Source organism: Hippocampus comes, unplaced genomic scaffold (genome assembly GCF_001891065.2).
Source record: "Hippocampus comes isolate QL1 unplaced genomic scaffold, H_comes_QL1_v1.1 scaffold100, whole genome shotgun sequence".
NCBI classification, from domain to species: domain Eukaryota; kingdom Metazoa; phylum Chordata; class Actinopteri; order Syngnathiformes; family Syngnathidae; genus Hippocampus; species Hippocampus comes.
Window position 1 is genome coordinate 1,056,259 of NW_017805282.1, and position 21,324 is coordinate 1,077,582.

The window sequence follows — 21,324 nt, forward strand, 5'->3', positions numbered from 1 at the left end:
TAAATCTTAGTCCAACAGAAAAATGAGCAATTTTATCGGTCTATATTTGCCCTTTTTAAAATATTCCTAATCGGCCGCAGTTGCCGTCTTTCAAATAATCCTAATTGTCCGGAGTTTTTAAACGCTAATACAGTCACACTTTCAAACAAAACAGCAAATGAGGTTCAGTGTTAAGAGTCACGCTTGCTGGGTTTGTCCACTAGATGGAGCTCTGACTCTATTCAATCCAAGACGCGACTTTTCTGAGAACATGGCGGATTACCCGTCGTGTTCCGTTGGAACAAGTCCAGAAGAAGGACAGTATCGAAGACGTGTTCTTAAATCCACCGTGTATAACAACCAGAAGGGCAAACGGTTTCTAGTACGCTTCAGCGTTGGCACGAGTGTGGACACAACTCACTCTTGCAACCTGCTGATGGCACGAAAAGCTCAGCAGCCACTTGCCTGGCCGTTTCATTGTCACTGGGCCGAGTGAAGCCATTTTCAAAGTTCCCCATAAAGCAGATGGCTTTTACCTTGTAGCGGCAGGATGTTGACGCCAAAGTCATGCAGCAGGCTAAGGGCGTCGATGAGGTCAAGCTCCTCTTGAACGGCCGGCGGGCAGTCACTGATCAGCTGCAGACAAGCCCTGAAGGACACAACACCCACACTTAAGACAAAAACGTCAACCCGGGGGGGGGGGGGGGATACGTTCCACACGCGCCCGTAATGCGAGCATATGTGAAAAGCCATCAATGGGCTCACAGAAATTTGACATCGATGTCAGGATAATTCGAATACAGCTCCTACTTAACACACATGGAGCAGCAACACATACAAACACTCACAGGCATGTCTTCTCTCTGCGGAACCCCGGTGACAAGGAACTATGACAAAGTGTGGTGAGGATTTTCATTTAAATCAGAGGTTGTGTTTTGCTGCCATCTTGCAGCATCTATGGGCAATTCTCAAGCTTTTCGGTGAGGGAGGCAGATTTTCACGATTATCGGCAAAGCCGGTTAAAATGAAAGCGGGGGCGGGAGCACTGGATGTTTATTGGGGTTGCAGCGTCAATAACAAAAGGCGGCGATTACACCGAGTGCGTTTTGTAGCAGGGCCAAATGAGCCGCTTCATTACGGCCAAATCAAACATTATTCAGATGAATGTGATGTGCCTCCGAGATTCGCACGCTTTGCCGGAATAAACAACGTTCCCACTTCACTCCACTTAGTACACAAATGAGGCGCTCTTGTTGCCGGGCCGTTCCATCGCGTAATTACGCCGACGGTGAGAAGAGAGAGAAGGGGAGGGGGGCGAGGGCGAAAACAAATTATTGAAGAAAAAAATAAAATTGGGCTACAGACCATTTCGGTCTGTGCAATCAATGATACTTTATTTGCACAAAAGCATTTTTGGATTTGTGTCAGACAATTAATGTAGAGTCAGAATATCCGGGAAATATTTTTTAAGGAAATGAAAAACAAATCGAAACCTTCTGAGGTCTATCTGGTGGAAAAACTACAATGGCCGATTGTTGCCCAACACGAGGAAGTGATGGATTTGTGCGCAGGCCTCACCTGGCCAGTCCCATGCAGGGGTCTGTGAGCGTGGTGGAGGAGTTGAAGTACTCCCTGGCGGCGGCCAGCACCAACTCCACGCTGCTGTCGTACGCCACCTTGACGGCGGAGCCCTTCCCACGCGACGGCCCACCGACAGAATCTTCCCGGCTGATCTGGGAACAGCCAAAGGATGACGAGACACGCTTCACAAAACGGACTCCGCTGGGAAGTGCAAAAGTACCGTGGAACAGTGCATCAGCTGTCCCGCCAGACGCACGTTCTCCAGCCGGCTGGAGCACAGCAGGGACTCGACAAAGATCTGCAGTCAAAGTTGGAATTGCATTTTAGAAAAAGCTTTCTTAGTTCCTTGGCTTTTAACAGAGCATAAGATTGGACTCTTCCTTTTACTCTTATTTATTTGTATTCTTTTAACTTTGTTACCGTTTTATTGTTGATGTGAATTAAGTTATCTTTAATTGTCTTGTGCTCGATTTGCATTTATCTACAACACTTAGTTCCGGCTGGGGTTGCTGCTAAAGTGCTCCACTAAAAAAAACAAACAAAACAAAAAAAAAAAAACCTCGAGTTAAGCTGAAAACGCAATTTAGGAACAATAAATTTTAAAAGTCAAATGGTAAGTAAATATGAAACTTGGATAAACATTTGGAATTGTACATGAAAAATAAGGGAAGAAATTTCAAATTAAAAAAAGGGCAACATTTACATGTTCCAAACTTCAATAAAATGAAAAAACATAAAAACGAACAGACCAAACAAAACATTTTTTTTTCAAATAAATTCAACAAATACCACATAAATAACAAAACATTTAAACAAACATTTTCAAATATATACGACGTTCAAAAATGAAATCCAAACTGGCAGGAAAAGATAAATCCGGATTTAAAGGCAAAGTTGGATGACAAAAAAAATTATTTGAATAAATAATACTGCAAAAAAAATAAAAGCAATGAACCGATTCTTCATTATCACATTTAATTGGATATTATTTCCATTGCACCTGGTGGCATGTGTGTGCTTTCAGACACGTGTAGACATTCTGCTGCATGTCCAGCAGATCCTGCAGCAGACCCCTCCACATGGACTCGCCCACTGCAGGCTTCCTGCGCACAAAATATGAGCTCCAAACTAATTACCTCCAATGGGACCTTAATCCATATAATCAGTCCCGAGATCCAAAAGCACACAAGCACAGTACTAAAACAGGAGCATGGTTATTGTGTGACATCTCATATGGTGGCTGATAATCACGCAGGCGGGCCAGCGAGCGTTGCATCGCGGCGTCGTACTTGCGTCCGGTGTGTCGGCACAGCTTGACCATGAGCTGGTGGGCTTCCTCTGGGGTATTCTGACTGTTCCTGACGTACGAAACGGGCTTCTGCAGGCCGTGTTTCTCCAGAACCTCGGCCACGCTGCAAACGCAAGCATGGATTTGGAAGTCACACGTACGCTCTTCAGGTAAAACAAGTCGACAGGTTGACTGGTGAAATCCAGGCTGCTCATTATCCTGACGCCAGCAAATCCAGACCGAAAAAGCCCGCGCGAGGCGACGAGCTTTCGCTGTGCATTTATTAGCAGCTAAAAACAGCTTTCTTTTGGAGCATCTCACAGGGTGGAGACTGGAAACGTACAATGTGAGTCGTCTTGTGTTTTTCTCTTCGCGTGTGTACGGGAAGTACACGTGCACACAATGCAGGATTTTCTTGGCAATTGAGACGGACCCTTAAAATGGCCTCTTCCAACTAAATGGGAAGGCTTTCTCTGTGTTTTCAGGCATGGGTTCTCCAAAAAATTTTTGTGGGCCAACTCATGTTCCTGAATTTTGTCATGATGACTCTTGGAAAAGGCCAAGATGGCGACGATAAACCAAAATGGCAAACTTTGTCTTTTCGGGGATGGCTGCTTGAGATTTTTATGTGGGTCTACTCATGATAGACACACCTGCCACATGTCGTGATGCCAAGTGCAAGTGTCTTTGAGGGGGCCAGGTTTTCAAAAGCAGCCACATTGAAATGATGTAAATGAGTTGTAACAGGCTCAGAAGTGTGTGAGGTGAATTCATCAAGATATTATGCGCTGTTACTATTACGAGCTATTTCATTCCAACACATTTTTTTTTCCCCATCAGAGGTGTCTTCGGCGTAAAATAAAAACCAAGCAAATATTTTGTTATCCGCTTGTTTTTTGGAAATCAATGCGGGAGCCAACCTGCATTTCCAATTTAACGTAACGTGAGAGTGTTGGCTAATTTACATAAGCAGCACACAGAAGCGGCGGTTCTCCGCCCATCCCCCCCCCCAATAAAAATGTTTAAAAAGGAAATGGCAACATTGAACCATGAAGCCGACTTGTTCCTCCTCCTCTCCTCATCTGCATTCCCTTCAGTCTGCCACCCTTTGCCCTCCCCACAGGTCCTCCTCCTCCTCATTCCTCCCCATCACGGCTGCGCGTTGAGGGGTTCACCCTGAGGGGAATCGAGGAGGAGCAGATGAAGAAGAAGAGCAGCGCGACATGTTGGTGATTTTAAACCGCAGCATCGAAAAACGCCCCAGGCCGTTGAAACGCCACGGGACCGTTGCTGCTGCTTTGAAATATTTGTGCACGTGTGTCTGTGCGTGCGCGCGTGATGACTGCGGTTGCTGTTCTCCATCAGAGGCCCATTATGAGGGGATGAGGGGAGGCGACAATCACGCCAAAGCGAACATCTCAATTGCTGCATGATTGCCATTGGTTTTACTTGGGGGGGGGAACGAACCTCGCTTTTCCTGATCTTAACTAAAACCAAATCGCACAATATCCAAAGCAATATTTCCCTTTGGAAATGATGTAAAATCCAATATATCCATTTACCAGGGGGACATGGTGGCGCAACTTCCTGTCAAAAGTGACGATTCGAAACAGAGGAATGTTAATAGATTAAACATTTGAACAGACTTTTTCATTGGTCATATGATGTAGAGGTAAGATCGGGACAAAAAATCCAGCCCGACCAATTAACTTGATTTGCAGGCCCGAGCCCGAAGCAAACCCGAAATTTCATATTTTATTTGTGAGGACTCGGGAGGAGGAGGGGTGATTTATGCTAACAAATGAAAGCCTGTCTTTTGTAACGAAATCTAAGTTAAACAAGACTGTATAAACATTTACATCTTGGACATTTCTGTTTCTGCAGAGGTTACATTAACCGACAATTTTCCATCATTGACGGATTTTTTTAAGAGTCGACGGGAAAAATTTAAGGCCGTCCGTCATTTTGACGGGTTGAAAATTGGGCCATTCACCACAGCGGCAGTACGTCCTTAAGAATCAAGCGCGGCACTTGAAGACAGAGAAGCAGCGAGACAAAGAAGAACAATGACGGGTGGACAATAGACAGAGACAGGAAGGAGTTCTTTGAATTGTCATTGCAAGAGTTTAGTACAGTACGTGTTGTGATGAGGCGACTTCTGTTTTTTTTTTTTTGCGAACCACGGTCTCTCGTGGCCAAAACTATTCACGGCCTTGATACGCCTCAGCGCACTGTGACGTTTGTTATATATCTATTTTTAAAAAGTTAGCGAGAGAGAAGCCCGGCCCGGCCCGACCCGAAGCAATGATTGACATTTTAGGCCCGACCCGACTCGAAATGCATTGTTTAGCAATCAAACTATTTTGTGCTAGTTTATTTCATGCAGCTGCTCAAGAAGCCACCATGTGGTCAAAGATAGTGTTGCAAAATCTATTGTACTGCAAGCTTTTATTTTGAAGTTTTTTTTTTTTTTGACAGGATGTGTTTCACAGATGTTGCCTGTGTGTGATTGCTTTTGAGTTGTCCATCAAAGCTGGTAGAGCGGAAGGCATCTTGCCATCCGATGAACCTGCCTGACTTAAGAAATGCCTTGGCTGAGTGGCTATTTTTTTGTAAGAAAAATAAGAGGATGTACAAAACCAGACTAAATTTAGGTGGGGGAAAAAAAAGTTCCGCTGTATCAGGGAAGAAATGAGGTTGGCGTTACCTGAGGTGCTTCTCCAGTTTGTCCACCCGATCGTGCAGAGATGATGTGATGTCCGTCTCTGGCCTGGAGAATTAGAAAGACAGCATTTTTTTCAAGGATTTTTTGAAAGCGAATTTTCGGGTGTCCAAAATCTGGCCCAGGGAACATTTGCAGCCCACTTCATGAAGGTTACTGGCTTGGCGTAAATTTTAAATGAATTATGAATTTAAATTTGTCATCATTTTTGGGGGGCGGAAGGGCAGAGGAAATGGAAAAAAAGTTAATATTTTTCTATTGCAAAAATGTTTGAAATTTGCATGAATTTAATTTAAGATTTTAATGGTTGTACATCACTATTTCCACCAAGTTAGATTCAATTATTTCGATTTAGCAGTAGATTTTATTCATTTTGTTTGTTTTCCAAAAGCATGTTTCTTGCCTGCCTCAGAAACGTCCTGCCCTGATTTTTCGGTATTTTGTCCTGGCTAAGCGGAAAAGATTCAGCCGAGCCTGTCAATCAGAACGCTGGAAACGTGTTTCAATTGAATACTGTGGCCTGTTTTGCGCCCGCTACGAGGCCAACCTAAAAATAAGAGACCCCCATGACGCTTCGCCTCCAGGCCGACGATTCTGGGTCAGGCTGCTGCGGCGCTCGCTCGAGAGTTGACCCAGGACCAACTCGCCCTGGCATGTGTGTGTGCGTGCGTTGCCCGCTTTTTATGTCGCAGATTGTCTGTTCTATTTGAGCACAACTCATTCCACCTTTCCATCACCTTCAGTCCTCGTCTCCCTCGACCGTCTTTTAAGAAAGCACTTGTGCATCTCGTTTCCCCATAAATCAAAAGCACAAGTGCTCAGTATGTAAGAGCCTCTTAAAAAAAGTATTCCGAGTATGACAGCGAGTCGGACGGATTGAATGAAACGGTGCTGTAATAGTCAATGTATCGGGAAAAATGCATTTGAGTTGCTGTCATCTGGGCCAGCAAAAGCTTTATCAGGTGCACAGAAGACATGTGACAGCATATAAGGATCAAGGTGCACACAGGGGGCATGATTCAATTATAATAAAAAGCCCTGTAATGTATTCGGGCTCACCGTTTTCAGATTTTTATTTTTTTTTGGGGGGTGCTGGTTGCTTCTTTTAAAATGCATGCGGTCTCTCAAGTGGAAAGCGAGCAGAACAGAGTGGAGCTGCAGTCTTAGGAGTCCCAATGAGAGATAAGGGGGCCAGGTTTTGTTTTTTTGGCCTTACCCGAAGCCCCTCTGAGGCAGACACTCCAGGATGTCGTAGCACAGGCTGAGCTGGTCGTCTCTCTCGCTGCAATAGATGCACTCCAGCGCCACCGCCATCAGCTGGTCGGGGTCCCCGATCACTTTCTGCGCACACTGGATAAAAGAGAGGGGGAAAAAAAATGAATGAATGCAAATGAACACTTGGTGAAACGAATCACAAACGATTTGATCTTAAAATAATACAAAATTAGTCACGAACCCTTTTTGATGCGCCGTTTTAATTCATTTTTCTACAAATAATTAACAAAGTAATATAATTGTTGAAAAAAAGCACCGCTGCTCAGATTTCATGAATCTGGGTCATGAAAAGCGGCAGTATTTAATTCAGAAAAATAAATCAGTTTCAAGATATTTTGCCAAATTAGTTTTACAAGTTAGTAATAATAAGAGGGCTCAAATATTTCCAGAAATGTACAATTAGTTGTGTCTAAAATGATTTCTATGAAAAATAATAGTTTGGTTTTTGGCACTCACGTCAGGTTTGGAGTGCTGGAAGATGAGGAGCGGGAAGGCCAGGTCGCTGCAGGCCAATCCCACCAGGAAGTCCCGCAGCAGACGCTCGGCGGCGCCCTCCTTCTGTCCCTCGCAGCGGTGCAGAAAGGGCACCATCCACTGGAAGGCGTCTTTCACGTAGCGTTCCTTGCAGGACTGCTGGCGCAAAGACATCGACTAACTTGACAAAAGAAAATGAACAAAATTCATTTTAAATGGCTTGCGGCACGGTGATCGACTGGTTAGCACGTCCGCCTCACAGTGCTGAGGTGCAGGGTTCGATTCCGGCTCCGGCCTTCCTTTGTGGCGTTTGCATGTTCTCCCCGGGCCTGCGTGGGTTTTCTCTGGGTACTCGGGTTTCCTCCCACATTCCCAAAACATGCATGGCAGGTGAACGGAACACTCTAAATTGTCCCTAGGTGTGGGTGTGAGCGCAGATGTGTAACCGGTGATTGGCTGCCAACCAATTCCGGATGTACCCCGCCCACCGCCCAGAGACAGCCGGGATAGGCTCCAGCATGCCCGCGGCCCTTATGAGGATAAGCGGATTTGAAAGTGGATGGATGGATGGCTTGCTCTCTTTGACCATGCTTTGAAACAAGCATTTTTTTTGGTCTCAAATTAGGAGGGAGAAGGATATCTCAAATACAGTACTTGACTCGGCTGATCTGTGATAAAGAAGGACATAAGATGCATGCAAAGGAGGTTGTTTAATTGAAGAACATAGGAGAGCGAGCGAGTCCCAGCTGGGCAGTCAAACGGTTGTTGTCGTGGCAGTAAACGACATTTGCTAGCTGTCTGGCGGCCCGCTTGGCTGATCTTACTGGCGCAGCTCCTGGCAGGCCCAAGTAACAGGCTGCACATTAGCGACCGTTCGCCTCATATAACGCACTCCAAGGACACTGTGGTCGCTACGCTAGCCGCAATCGCCGCTGTCAGCTTTTATTAGTGTGCTCCAATGAGAAAGGAAAACAAACACTGCAGAACAAACGACACCGTGAAACGTCCGTACTTGTAATGACTAACAGGAAAAGAACGTTTAGGAAAGCTGCTGCCTTCAAACTAAATTCACAAATATATCAGGAATTTTAGAACAATAATGATTTGACAAACTTTGAAACCAATTAGTTAAACATAAAAAGTACCAAAAACATTTAAATTATAAAAAGTGTGACACCAACTTTTGATTCGTTTTTTTGCCCAAGTTATTTGAACAAATCATGAACGCAATTGGTTTTTTTGATTTTGCCACAAAGGATGCAAAATACCCCGTTTACAAAATAATAAAAAAAAAATCAACATTTTAAAACAATAATGCTCAGTTTAGATTATCTCCCAAATTTACATCAACACTTTTTCTCGACACAGAACAAAAATTGATGGATACTGTCACAAATGATTTGCCTTACGTTTTTCATGAGCAGGCGAAGCTTGTCGATGTCGGCGAGCTGCTGCAGGTCTCGTAGGGTCAGGTTGATCTCGCCCAGCGTCTCGTAGACGAGCGTCTCTAGCGTCACCAGGTCGCTGCAAAGCAGGTCCAGCCCGGGGACGGCACGCTCTGTCCCCAGACGCACCAACGACAGCGCACAGTCCACCTGAAATGCAACACATTCGGACATATATATCCTTCAGCTTTGTATGTGTACAAATTCTTGTCAACAGTTTTTGTTTGGTGTCAAATTTGCATTTTTGTTCTTTCAAAAATAAAACAATACAAATGATTTATCTCCATTCCAACAGGGGTATATCACTTTTACAAAAATATATTAGAAAATTAGTATTAAACACACACAAAAAAAAAGAGTTTTAGAATATGCACAATTGGCAATTTTACAATAAAATCGCATTCAATTTTATTTCGCCTTGGCCAAGGTCTGCACGCAAAGGGTCCGGACTTCCTTTTGCTGTCAAGCGCATGAGCACACGGGTGGGGAAAAAAAATAGTGTATGGGACTGAGGCGTCAAGGGACTGAGGTAAGATCCCTGGGGACTCCCGGAGTAACGTGATGCGCATGGCAAGAAAGGCAGATGCGGTCTAATTAAAAAAGAATGAGGGAGAGAAGAAAAGAAGCAGAGAGCTGCTGCTGTGATTCCCGGAGATTAACAAAGACGGTGTCTTACACACACACATGCGCGTACGAGTAGTGGCATCATCATGAGTGGATGATGAAAGGCGTGATTTCCCTACAGTTGTCTTGAAAAATGAGCAATGAACCCGCAAATCCTCAAAACGACGGCAGCACGCTTGTGAGTGCTGTCAACAAGACAGGAGAATCTGCTGTTACAAGCTGGATCAATGAGTGGGAAGGAGGTAAAAAGTGGGGAGTGGGCCTGATGTGACAACATCAGAAGCTCATGTAAGGCAGGTCACTCGTATCTCGAGGCAGCGCTGCAAAAGGTGATTGAAAAGGTGGCTGGATGCGGCGGGCGGGCGGGAGCTGGCAGTACCTGTCGGGAGCAGGCTTCTATATCCCGCGCTCGGCTGCAGTACCAGTCGGCCAAGAGCCGCACGGAAGGCGTCTGCGAGCGGAAGCGCAGCAGATCCGGAGCGTCCTCGTACAGGAAGGCGTCATCGTCAAACGGGTTCTGTTCCAACACGGCCCTGACCGAGGTTATCCGGATATACACTTAATTAGAATAGAGTCATTGTTAAATAAAAAGCATGTTGCGACGAATTGTGCAGGGACAGCAAGAGTTGCTTTACTGAGCGTTTTGAATGAATTTTTTTTTTTTAAATGCAAGAAAAAAAATTGCAAATCTGGAGGAAAAAGAAAAAGTCGCTCTACAAGTATTTCTCTTTGTTTTTTTTAACTTAAATTTTGTTTTCATTGTATCCAAAACAGAAAGAACTTGTCTTTATGGGAAAAAAAATGGTGAACTGTGTTTTGAAAAGTGTCAATCCAAAAAAATGAAACAGCAATCATTAAAAAAATGAAAAAAAAAGGGAAACAAATGTTTTTTTGTTTTGTTTTGGTTTTGTTTACAAAAATCTCCAAATTTGGAGATACAAAACAATTTCTTTGTGTTTCATTCACATTCTTTATCATGTGCAAAAAAAAAAAAAAAAAAAATGAGCGAAATTCTTAGTTTTCCAGAAGGGGCCACCATGAATCAATCAGTTTTGTGCATACTTTCATTTTTTTCTATTTAATATTCTATTATGTTTTTATGAAGTACAATATTATTTCATGAAAAAAAAACCCACTGCTATTCTTATTCTTATTATTATTTAATTTATTTTTTTGGGAGGATGCTGGGACAGATTAACTCATTCACTCCCAAAGACATTTTTAAACGTCTTTTCAGACTTGGTCCAGAATTGGCTGGTACTGAATGAGTTAAAGGCATTTCCATTCATTTGCTGTGGGGAAAGATGATTTGAGAAAACCATGAGTTGCTCATGGCTCCCTTTCACATTCGCACGACAGGGCTGATTATTTTTCGCCACCTGGACCCACACTAACGGAAGATGGGACGGCATTTTACGAGAGGAGCATTGTGGGATCTTACCTGCACTGGTCCGCCTCGCACCAGTCGGTCTGTCGGTGCCGCTGCTCGTCCCAGGCCATCAGCGCCTGCTCGCCTCGCTCGTCCACGCTGACCACAAAAATACAATACAAAAAAACATTTTTATTTGGATAGCGCTTTCACAACAGCTGCAGCCGTAACAAAGTGCTTTACAAAACAGTATATAATAACACAAAAGACAAAAAAGACACAGCATGGGAAAGAAAAACATTTTTTTTCAACATTTTCCATACTTGGCTATGTTTTTAATCATTCAAATTTGTCAGGCTTTTCAGTAACACTCGTTCGTCTGTATGGTGTGTCACATTTGCAAGACATTTTATTTCCACTTGAACGGGGACTCTCGGTGTAAAACGACCATGACAAACCCGCAAAAGCTTCTCTGTGCAGTGATTAACGCCGCGACAATCCTAAAGAAGCCCAAAACAATCATCCAAGTGGCAAGCGATTCCTATTAAAAATGGAACGTTTATCTTTCAACAAGTTCATTCATTAACATGCGGAATTTGAAAAGACGACGAAGAGCCCTGGAAGGTTGTCTTTAAAAAGGAAAATCTCATATGAAAGAAAGATGGAGAGTAAATATTAATGTGAGAGCAAAGATGTGGGGAATGAATAATTCCGACAATCTTCTCGAGCTTTGAGCGTGTCGGGGGGGGGGGGGGAATAAAGGATAAACAGACAAATTCACAAGCCAAGTGGTGAATCTTTGGAGCTTCCCTTTCTTTTTCTGCTACTGTAACCTGATCAATAATCGCGGCGGGGCTGCTTGCCGCTGCTTTTTCTTCCCCCCCCAGCCCCCTCCCGCACGCTCACTCGCTCTCGTGCTGCAGTGCGGCCGGCGCACTTAAGCTGGCGGACGACGGGGAAGCGGCCTGCGGCGAGCCCCGGCTGGCCGTGATGGATGCTCACTGCAGAGCCGCAAATGGCCCACCTCCATACAAAATGTCACACAAGCACTCGTAAATAGGGAAGAAGACGCTCGTGTGTGTGTGTGTGTGTGTGTGTGTGTGTGTGTGTGTGTGTGTGTGTGTGTGTGTGTGTGTGTGTGTGTGTGTGTGTGTGTGTGTGAAATCTGAATTGAGCACTGTATAAATTCAGTGCTGAAGCTTGTTGTGCACGTGTGTTGAGTTGGGCATGGTTTCAGTATTCTCAAGGCTCCTAAAGGTTGCATTTTATCTTTTTTCTTTTGTGGTACCAGATACTCACCAGACCTCAGGCAGCAAGGTGGTGTACTCGTGCGGGGAGGTGGTCTCCGGGAAGTTGGAAAGGATGGCGAGTCGATGTTCGAGCAGCTCTGCCCCGTGATACGTGAAGAGGATGTCCAGGGCCTGCACGTTACTCTCCTGTAGCGCAAAGCAATTTTTGTGACGGGGTGTGGCGCTTGAGCATAAAAGGAGAGTTATTGCGGTTGGAATTCCATTTTTACCCTGGCGTAGTTCCGTGCCGACAAAATGATATTCTGACTACGGAACTTCTTGAAGAACTCGGCGTCGTATTTCTGCTCGGCGGCGTGGGGACCTCCGAGTATCTCCTGTATGGGACACAATAAGATGACAATACTTAGAAAGACAAAAAAAAAAAAGAGCTAAGCTAATACTAGCTGTGGAGTTTCTTGCACAAATTTAGGCACCTCACACTCCAACAGAGTATGTTTATGTATTTTGTATAAACAGAGTATGTGTCACCATTGAGAGAAACCAACCCATATCCTAGTGCTGATTACTAAAGAATGGAAAAAGCTACAAATGAACTTTGTTCTGGTGAAATAAGAGAAACAGACTTGTGGTGTTCATATTTTTACAGAACTGCGGACCAGCCAAAATACGTCTAGCAATAAAGTTCCACTTCCAAAACAGCTGCCACTGTCTGCGTTGACAAAGGTTTTATCATGTAGTCAATTTGACCAGGAACATATTATTGCTCTTCCCATTATTTCAAATGGGGGAGGGGGAAAAATATTTTAAAATTGCGTGCGGGTCTGGCAAGCAACCTTTGAATGGGCCGTGCTCAGACGACTGCGTGCGTCGTCGGGATGATAAAACCTCAGTAATATCGTATTCATAGACGGCCGGGGAGAACGGATGCGAAGGCGCAGCTGCGGTTACCATGACAATGTCCGTTTGGCTGGGCTCTATCTTAGCAGGCTAAAATCTCATCTTTTTCCTGCTGGCTGCTCGAGAAAAAGTGTGCTGCGCCGCACCGCGTGGCAATTTATGGAGCGTGGAAAAAGGTGGCGCCGTTCACATTACTCACCCTGAATCTCAACTCTCCCGCTTGATATACTTTTGGTGGCCTTCACCGGTGCAATAAAAGCACATTTCTTGGCGGAAAGCCATCCATTCCTGTGTCAAGATTGTTCAAATGCATCTCACGCAATGTATGGCCTACAACCTTTCAAAAGTGGGGAAATGAGATTAGCGCGCTTCCGAGAGAATATCAATGGAAGGCAGATAAGAAAAGCCTCTTTTTGCTTTGGGCGGGACTTAACGTGCAGTTAAGAAGCCATTGGTTTCGTGAGAGCTCCGAGTGAGGCAAAAACAGAACAGAGAATACGACGGTGCATTGAGATACGACTGACTCAACCGTCGAGGTTTTTGGGATACTAGTCGCCGTCCAACTGATTTATTTATTTACTTGAGAAACGGGCGAAAGTGACAATTACACATTGTGCGCGCTCAGCTTTTATGTTTGCTAGCTTGAAGGTAGCGCTAAAGAGCAACTACGTTGCAGTGCTATAAACCTTGAAGCAACAGACTGAACATAAAATGTGCAGCGGCACATGTGGATGGACACACATAGCAGTGCTAACTTTAGTGCCGTACTGATGAGCTCAGCTCGGCACTGAGCCATCTGTCGGTTTTCAATTGCCCCCAGGGGCCTAGGTCCACCCATTCAATCGATTCAGTGACAAAAACCTTTGCACTCCCTTTGAATTAATTTGTGTGTTTTGATAGGGTACTATATGATTAACTGCAATTTTTCCTCATTAACATACACGTGAATAAAAATGAATGAAATTCGTATCTCAAGCCACCATGATACTGTTTGAAATCTAAGACGTTTAATTAAAGCTAATTTTGGAGTTGGCGTGTCGATGACGCCTTTCATTCATAATCCACGGAGGCTTGTGGCGCCAGACGGCGTAATCAGTCAATAAAAAAAGAGGCATTTATGTGGACCGTAAGAAGATAAAAAGCACGGCCGCAACCTTTGATTTGGTGAACGGGTGAACCAAACAAGTGCTTTCTGCGCTTTGCCATTCGAGCAAAATATATGAACGCTTTTAAAGATGTCTTTTCAGACGCCACACATTTAATCCCAGCTCCTCATTTTATATTGACTGTACTTGAAAGGGTCTGAAAATGGCTGAAAGGGCCTGAAAATGGCAGACCCTTTCAGACCCTTTTCAAGTACAGTCAATATAAAATGAGCTGGAATTAATTGTGTGGCGTCTGAAAAGACATCTAAATACGTCTTTGGGAGTGAATGAGTTCATGGAAGCTTTTGACTACCTTTGGATGGACACAGAATAGCGTAACTACACCAGCATTACGTCAACAATAACAATGACGGCCATGAATCTGTTCCCGCGTGGAACAGATCCAGTCGATGTTACCTCGTACGTTGCCAGCCTGTCCAAGTACGACAGCAGCTTCAGTCGGCTCCGACACAACTCCTTCTGCTCCAGCGTCAGTCTGCGACGGCAAAATGTGATTTAGTTTGATTATATAGTTGTCCATAGCAGTAACTGTTAGCATAAAAACGAGATGGTGAAAAAAAAAATCAGGTCAGGAAAAGCCTACTAGAACAGCTAAACTTCATTTGTGGTGAATGAGAGGCACTTATAATAGTTGCAGGTGTGTGCTGAGTAGTTTGATTGTTGGTCGGTTAATTCTGAACACAGCCAAATCGCCAGTTGGAAAAGGGTGTGCACACTTGTGCAACCACATTATTTTAAGATGGTCATTTTATGTCACCTCTCGAAAAGATTTTTTTTCTCATTATTGTCCAAAATATCATCCGGTGCCAAGTAGGCATCATCTCCGCCTAATCACAGCAAATCAACTGATGAGAACAACCAGAAAGTCGTCTTCTTTTTTTTTGGAGCTGCATCGGAAGGTGGGTTGTCAGCCACGTGACTGGTTGTACAGTACTGTACGCCCGGGCGAAATCCATTTTCTGCGTAATTGAATCCCGGCTGTAAATAAAGCGGACGCCCGCAAATAACAAGGCGCCGCGCTTTATTGGATGCACGCTACTTCCAATCAGGAAAGGAATGAAAGGCAGTAAAGTAGAGCAAGGCGAGTGTTCAGGTGAGAGCTTTCAATTGCACAAGTCTTGGAAAATTGAATTATTGTCCAGACATACAAAAATGAAAATACACTTACAGAGTCCCTGCAAGGTTGGAACCACAGAATGGGCCAAAATGAGAACAGTTAGCAGGTATTCAACTCAAGGCTGCAACCTCGTTGGCAAAGTCAGAAATGTCACTAAATCCTTTTTAAACTACCATTTTTTTTTTTAACAAATTGACACACCAACAAGATGTTTCAACGTTTCTCATGGGTCTTTAACTCATTCACTCCCAAAGACGTTTTTAAACGTCTTTTCAGACTTGGTCCAGAATTGGCTGGTACTGAATGAGCTTTTAATTTAAACTGGAAAACAATGCTTTATTTTAAAGATACATCCATCCATCCATTTTTTTCTGCTGTAGCTCTCAGCGAAAGCGGACGCTTTCTTGACATCCAAGGCTGTCTGAAATTGGAGATGGCCTGTTCCCAAAACAACTGTTATCTGGACTTTCCCCTGGATGGGAAAAACACACGGATGCGAGTATTCCTATCTCCTTCTCCTTACACGACTCCCCGAGCCTGTGACTGATAAGGTCTTGCAGCTGCAGGCGCAATGTCAACATCTGGATTCCTATTCACTCCACCCCTCCCCCGTGGCACAACTGGAGAGACTTGAGCGTACCTATTGTGTGCAACCCATTTCACATCCTCTCCTCCCTCCCGACACCCTGTTCATTACAGGTTAAGTCTCGAGAATTGTTGTACTGTTTTTTTTAAATGTACGATACATGTGCTGAGGTTTTTTGCTCAAACCATCCTCCCATTTAAGGGGAATGGTTGGAGGCTGGGTTTTTTTACCCCTCCTTTTCGCGACTGTATTCCTTTCACATCTAAGATATCGGGGCACTTAAAAGCAACCCTCCATCCAGGCTTCTCGTTCTGTCTTCCCCATGTTGGTTATTGCTGTCTTGTTTATGTTTCTCCAGACGGGTTGTAATTGGGAAGTAAATTCCTTGTGTGTTTCTTGCATACTTGGCCAAAAAAAATCAGATTTTGATTTCATCAACCCATCCATTTTCGAATTCGCTCATCCTCACGAGGGTTGCGGACGTGCTGGAGCCTATCCCAGGTTTCGGGCAGCAGGCGGGGTTGCAAACCAATCACAGGGCACACATCGACAAACAACCATTCGCACTCACAATCATACCTCGGGACCATTTGGAGTGCCCAATCAACGTGCCATGCATGTTTTTGGAATGTGGGAGGAAACCGGAGTACCCAGAGAAAACCCACGCGGGCATAGGGAGAACAGGCAAACTTCACACAGGAAGGCCAGAGCCGGAATTGAACCCTGCACCTCTGCCGACGTGAGGCTGACGTGCGAACCAGTTGACCACCTTTTCTTCTTATGACTTTGTTATTAATCATAAACTTTTGAAGGCATTTTTCCATGAATCATATCATAGATTGTTTTATTATTTTGTATTGTATTATTATGATCCAAAAACACTTCCTTTTAATTTTATTTCATTTTCACGCAAACAATTTTTTAGCTTACATTGCCTTTTTTTTTACAGGTTATGTATTATTATTTTTTCAAAATGAAATGAATTAAAATAATCCAAAACAATTAATTACATTCAACAGGTTGACGTGATTTTGTATTTCATTCAAATAATCCATACAAAACTATATTATTATTTTACTTTCACTTTATTTTTTAACTAAACACATTTTACTGTAGCTTTATATTAAAATTAAATTCTATAGGTTATTGATTATTGCTAAATTTATTTTGTGTTTTATGGAACTACCCTGTTACTTTTCTCAAATTTTATTTTTTATCATTCACGGCTTGATGTCTTTTTACATTAATTAAATTTCATCCATTATTTTCACATAACTGACAATTAGTTTGTATTTTATTGAAATAATCCAAAACTATTGTCGCTACCGTTGTGTGCAAAAACCTGCGAGTGCGAAAAACAACGGCGATTGAGTGAAGAGTGACCACGGGGGATACGACCCCTCCATTGCAGTCTTAATCCCTCATTGCAGGGCGCACTAACATTTCTTATCGGCTTCTTCGACACACACTAGTGGAGATTAACACCGGCTCATCGTGCCCTCCGCCGCATCAAAGCGCGCCGGCTTAGCACTCGTACTGGAGCTAATTACAGTGTTGCTCTTTGGAGGCCAGAAGTGGTGAGAGGTGTATTTTAACAGCGTCACACTGCGACTTTATTACACTGGCGTCGAACCGCGCGCGCAAACAAAAACAAGACGGATGAGGTGGCGATAAAAAGATTAAAACAATAGTTTTTTTTGTTGAAAAACGTTTGCACCAGTTTGCAGCTGCTGAAATATAAGGAGTAAAATAAATAAATAAAATAAGTCTCGGGGTTTTATAGTTATTTATTTACTTCTTACTACTATTACTTTTGGGAATGAGTGAATGCTCTGCCGCAAGTATTACAAACTTCCGCAGCAAGTAAAACGGCAACAACGAGAGCAGCAAAAAACAAAGTGAGGCTGTCAGGTCATTCATTTCGCTCTGAGGGCTGCAAAAGCAACAGCAATTCCTGGCAGCCGTGCTTTTATTTCTTAATATCAAAATGCAGCAGTACCTCATACGCTGTTTAAAAGCGTAAAACCATTATCTCTTTATTGCAGATTTTCACCGACTGCGGCTGGGTGTGCAAAGCATCCCCTCCGTAGTAAACACGGGCTCACCGTAATATTTTCAAAGCACATCGAGGAGTAGCCTGAGGAACAGGGGAAGCACTCGGACAAGACAACTGTTAAATATAGTCTTTATCTACACACGTACGCAGACAGAGCAGAGCAGACGTGATCGATACCAAGCCGTTTCTGTAACGGCGGTGTAGTTAAAAAGAAATTAAGAGAATTATTATCCATCTCTGGCCTCTGCCGCAGGCCTCAAGGCAACATGGGTACATCCATTAGCTCCCAACACACAGACACACACGTACACACCGGCGTGCAGGAGAATTTATAAAGAAGGCAATTCATTAGACCCTGAAGTGATTTCTTTCAATCCAATCATATTTTCTTTTCAGGCACCGAAATTCAGGAGTGAAATGTGCCCACCTTGTGCTGGCACTCTCTGAGCTGACAGTGAAGCGCCAAATGAGCGGGAGTGACAATGGAGAGCTTCCAGCTGCGGAAAAGGCTACATCTGCACATAAATGTATTTTTAATGAGCGCCATTTATTTGCGTAAATGCGCGTTTTCACCCCGCATTTACCTTTTGGACGTTTTAATTGTGTTTAATGTGCGTGGGAAGGGCTTGATGGTGTGCAAGTGGATCTGCACGTTTGAGAGGTGATTAGTGGCCACTGAAGGCTTTTTCATTAGTCTTTCCTCGGGTGCTTAACAACAAAGGCATAAATTACAGCAAGATGATTAGCCGCTAATCTTGGCTAGCGCCGCCGCCAAGTTCTCTCATCCACGGTAATGTCCCCCCACAAAGTCATGATTGTTAAAGGTGGCGCCCCACTCTCCTGTTTCCTCCCACACCTAGCAACTAACTCCACGTTCGAACCAGAGCGGCTGAAACGAGGGAAAAGTCATTGCCACTTTCAACCTTCTGAGAGAAGGCAACAGGACAAAAGCTGATAAACAATTTTTTTCAAGATACAAGCGTCGCTCGGCTGCTTTTTGCAAGCAACAATTTGATCAGTGTATTAAAACACACACACACACACACACACACACGCACACACGCACACACACACACACACACACACACACACACACACAGAGTTGCCTTAAGAATGCACGCAGCTAGCTTTATGCTAGCACAATGCAAAACGTCACGATTACCGATTAGCCACATATATGTGACTATAAAGGGTGGAGCAAAACACATAGAAAATATATATAATAATCACAGGCATATATTCTTTATCCTCTGTGAAAAAAATGACCCAATCACTCAATTACTGCATCTTACTGAGCCACAACTGTGAAACACTTAAGAATGCACGCAGCTAGCTTAATGCTAGCACAATGCAAAACGCCACGATTACCGATTAGCCACATATATGTGACCATAAAGGGTGGAGCAAAACACATGGACAGAAAATATATATAATAATCACAGGCATGTATTCTTTATCCTCTGTGAAAAAAATGACTAAATGACTCAATTACTGCATCTTACTGAGCCACAACTGTGAAACACTTCTTTGTTTGTGTTTGCCTGACGATTACACTGCAGTCCAGTGGCCAAGTCTCTCTCTCTCTCACACACACACACACACACACACACACACACACACACACACACACACACACACACACACACACTATTTATAATGGAAACAGTATGTGGAAGCGAGTAAATGAATGTCCCAGAGCCCCTATATGAGAAAATATGCTATATGCTATGTATGAACACCTTTACGCATGAATTGACAACCAAGTCATCTTTGCAAGTGAGTACATTCAAGACCCTGGGCACTATTTTAGGAAATATAGCAAGTTTCCCAATCTCTTTACCTGTCATCATTTCAGCATGCCACACGCTCACTAACCTGCTGAAGTCGACCTTGTCTAGCAGCTCTCGCTTCCTCCTGCTCTCCTTCTCCGTCTGCATCTCCGCCTCCTCCTCATCTGACAGGTCCTCATAGGGAAGGTCGTCCAGGTCCACATCGCCCGGCATGATGAACCTGACAGCCGACAGCGCCGGTGAGCTTCCCCACCACCGCACCTTTATTGAATTTAAAAGGAAACGAGTCGCGCACCTGCCCCCGTCCTCTCTGTTGCCGATGGCGATGAGCGCCTCCAGATCAGTGCCCTTCAGCCCGTACTGCAGCAGCTCCTTGGCCGCGTCCACGTTCTCCGGGACGCGCTCCACGCACTCGTGCAGGACCCACGAGCGCTTGCGGATCTTGCTCTGGGGACAACAGGTTGGAGACGGTGTCAAGAAATGATGTGCGAAATGGCAAAAAGGGGCTTGTCTTGTGTCCTACGTACAAGATAATCTTGTATGGAGGCGATGCTGACTGTGCTCTTCCTCCATTGTCTCTGGTAGACAAGATCTGAGTCCAGATTATAAGCATGGGCGAGAGACAAGGCCTCACCGTATTCTTCGTTGTCGATCTGTTGGAAAACAACCCGAATGAAGAAACTGTTAACACTTCATATGTGACTCATGATGAAATGACGAATCAAAACAGACTTTTTAAATCACAATATTCCCCGGTTCAGTGTCCTTATCCTCGCTGTATCATTTGTTCAAATTTATTTATTTATTTTGCATGACCTAATTTATGGGTGTTGGCAGGATACAGTGGTGCCCGAAATAGCACTCAGTGTCCTAGGCTGGAGACGTAACTCAAACTTGTAAGGCGGAGCAGATCTATCCCATCGAGCTTTAAATACTCGATTTGGACATTGCAATTTGAATGTATGAAAACCAGTATCTAAATGTTTTTTTTTTATTTGATTCATGTGGCATGGCCCTAGGAGCAAGTATTGAAAAACGCCACTAGTTTTGTGCTGTAATGACAGAAGATATTTGATTTTACAATTATGGACGGCTATCGAGTTAAAATAAAATATTGTGGACTGAGTAGCAAGCCTTGTGGTACACCACAAGTCATTTGTGGTGCTTACAAAGAGCCTTTCCGACCGTTTGTTAAGCCAGGGCACAATATACAGGGCACAAATTTTGCATTGTTGTTTCAAAAAGAATGTACAGTATATTGAAATCATGGTCATCTTGCCTATTCATGCAAAAATGCATTTGCGCAGTGTGAAATGCAAGCCTGTTTAGTTGACCACAAACCTATTTTTCTGTCATAGGAGTCACAACAGGTAACTAAACTGTACCTTACTGACAACAAAAGAACTAATACACCTGAAATTACAGGATACTTTAAATGTTATGAATGATACTGCATGTAAATGTAGGTGGGGCATACATATTCTGCAGTTTGGGTGGGGGAGGGGGGTAGTGTCTATTCCATACTACACAAGCAGTGGAGTTCTTCCGAACATATTGTTTCTTTAATTGTGCTGGTGTACATAATGCCTACCTTGAGCCGACCCGTGATGCTGAACAGAAGTCCTACTGAATATGTTAGGATACAGTAGGTAGTGCTTTAATTGTCGTCATAGTGTGTGTGTGTGTGTGTGTGTGTGTGTGTGTG

At 43.8% G+C, this 21,324-nt stretch overlaps 1 protein-coding gene across 1 annotated transcript in view; it reads right to left on the reverse strand.

Annotated features, from left to right (window-relative positions):
- The window catches only part of nbas (NBAS subunit of NRZ tethering complex), a 92,794-nt gene that overhangs the window by 48,558 nt on the left and 22,912 nt on the right, over positions 1-21,324 (reverse strand). The window contains exons 16-32 of the mRNA XM_019871523.1: positions 20,147-20,272; positions 19,915-20,066; positions 19,705-19,839; positions 14,467-14,545; positions 12,277-12,381; positions 12,057-12,193; positions 10,830-10,916; positions 9,768-9,921; positions 8,729-8,914; positions 7,302-7,478; positions 6,787-6,920; positions 5,556-5,618; positions 2,850-2,972; positions 2,561-2,663; positions 1,781-1,858; positions 1,558-1,712; positions 516-628 (exon numbers count right to left, since the gene is read on the reverse strand). Of these exons, the coding sequence (XP_019727082.1) occupies positions 516-628; positions 1,558-1,712; positions 1,781-1,858; positions 2,561-2,663; positions 2,850-2,972; positions 5,556-5,618; positions 6,787-6,920; positions 7,302-7,478; positions 8,729-8,914; positions 9,768-9,921; positions 10,830-10,916; positions 12,057-12,193; positions 12,277-12,381; positions 14,467-14,545; positions 19,705-19,839; positions 19,915-20,066; positions 20,147-20,272 (2,107 nt within the window). The remainder of the gene's footprint in view (positions 1-515; positions 629-1,557; positions 1,713-1,780; positions 1,859-2,560; positions 2,664-2,849; positions 2,973-5,555; positions 5,619-6,786; positions 6,921-7,301; positions 7,479-8,728; positions 8,915-9,767; positions 9,922-10,829; positions 10,917-12,056; positions 12,194-12,276; positions 12,382-14,466; positions 14,546-19,704; positions 19,840-19,914; positions 20,067-20,146; positions 20,273-21,324) is intronic.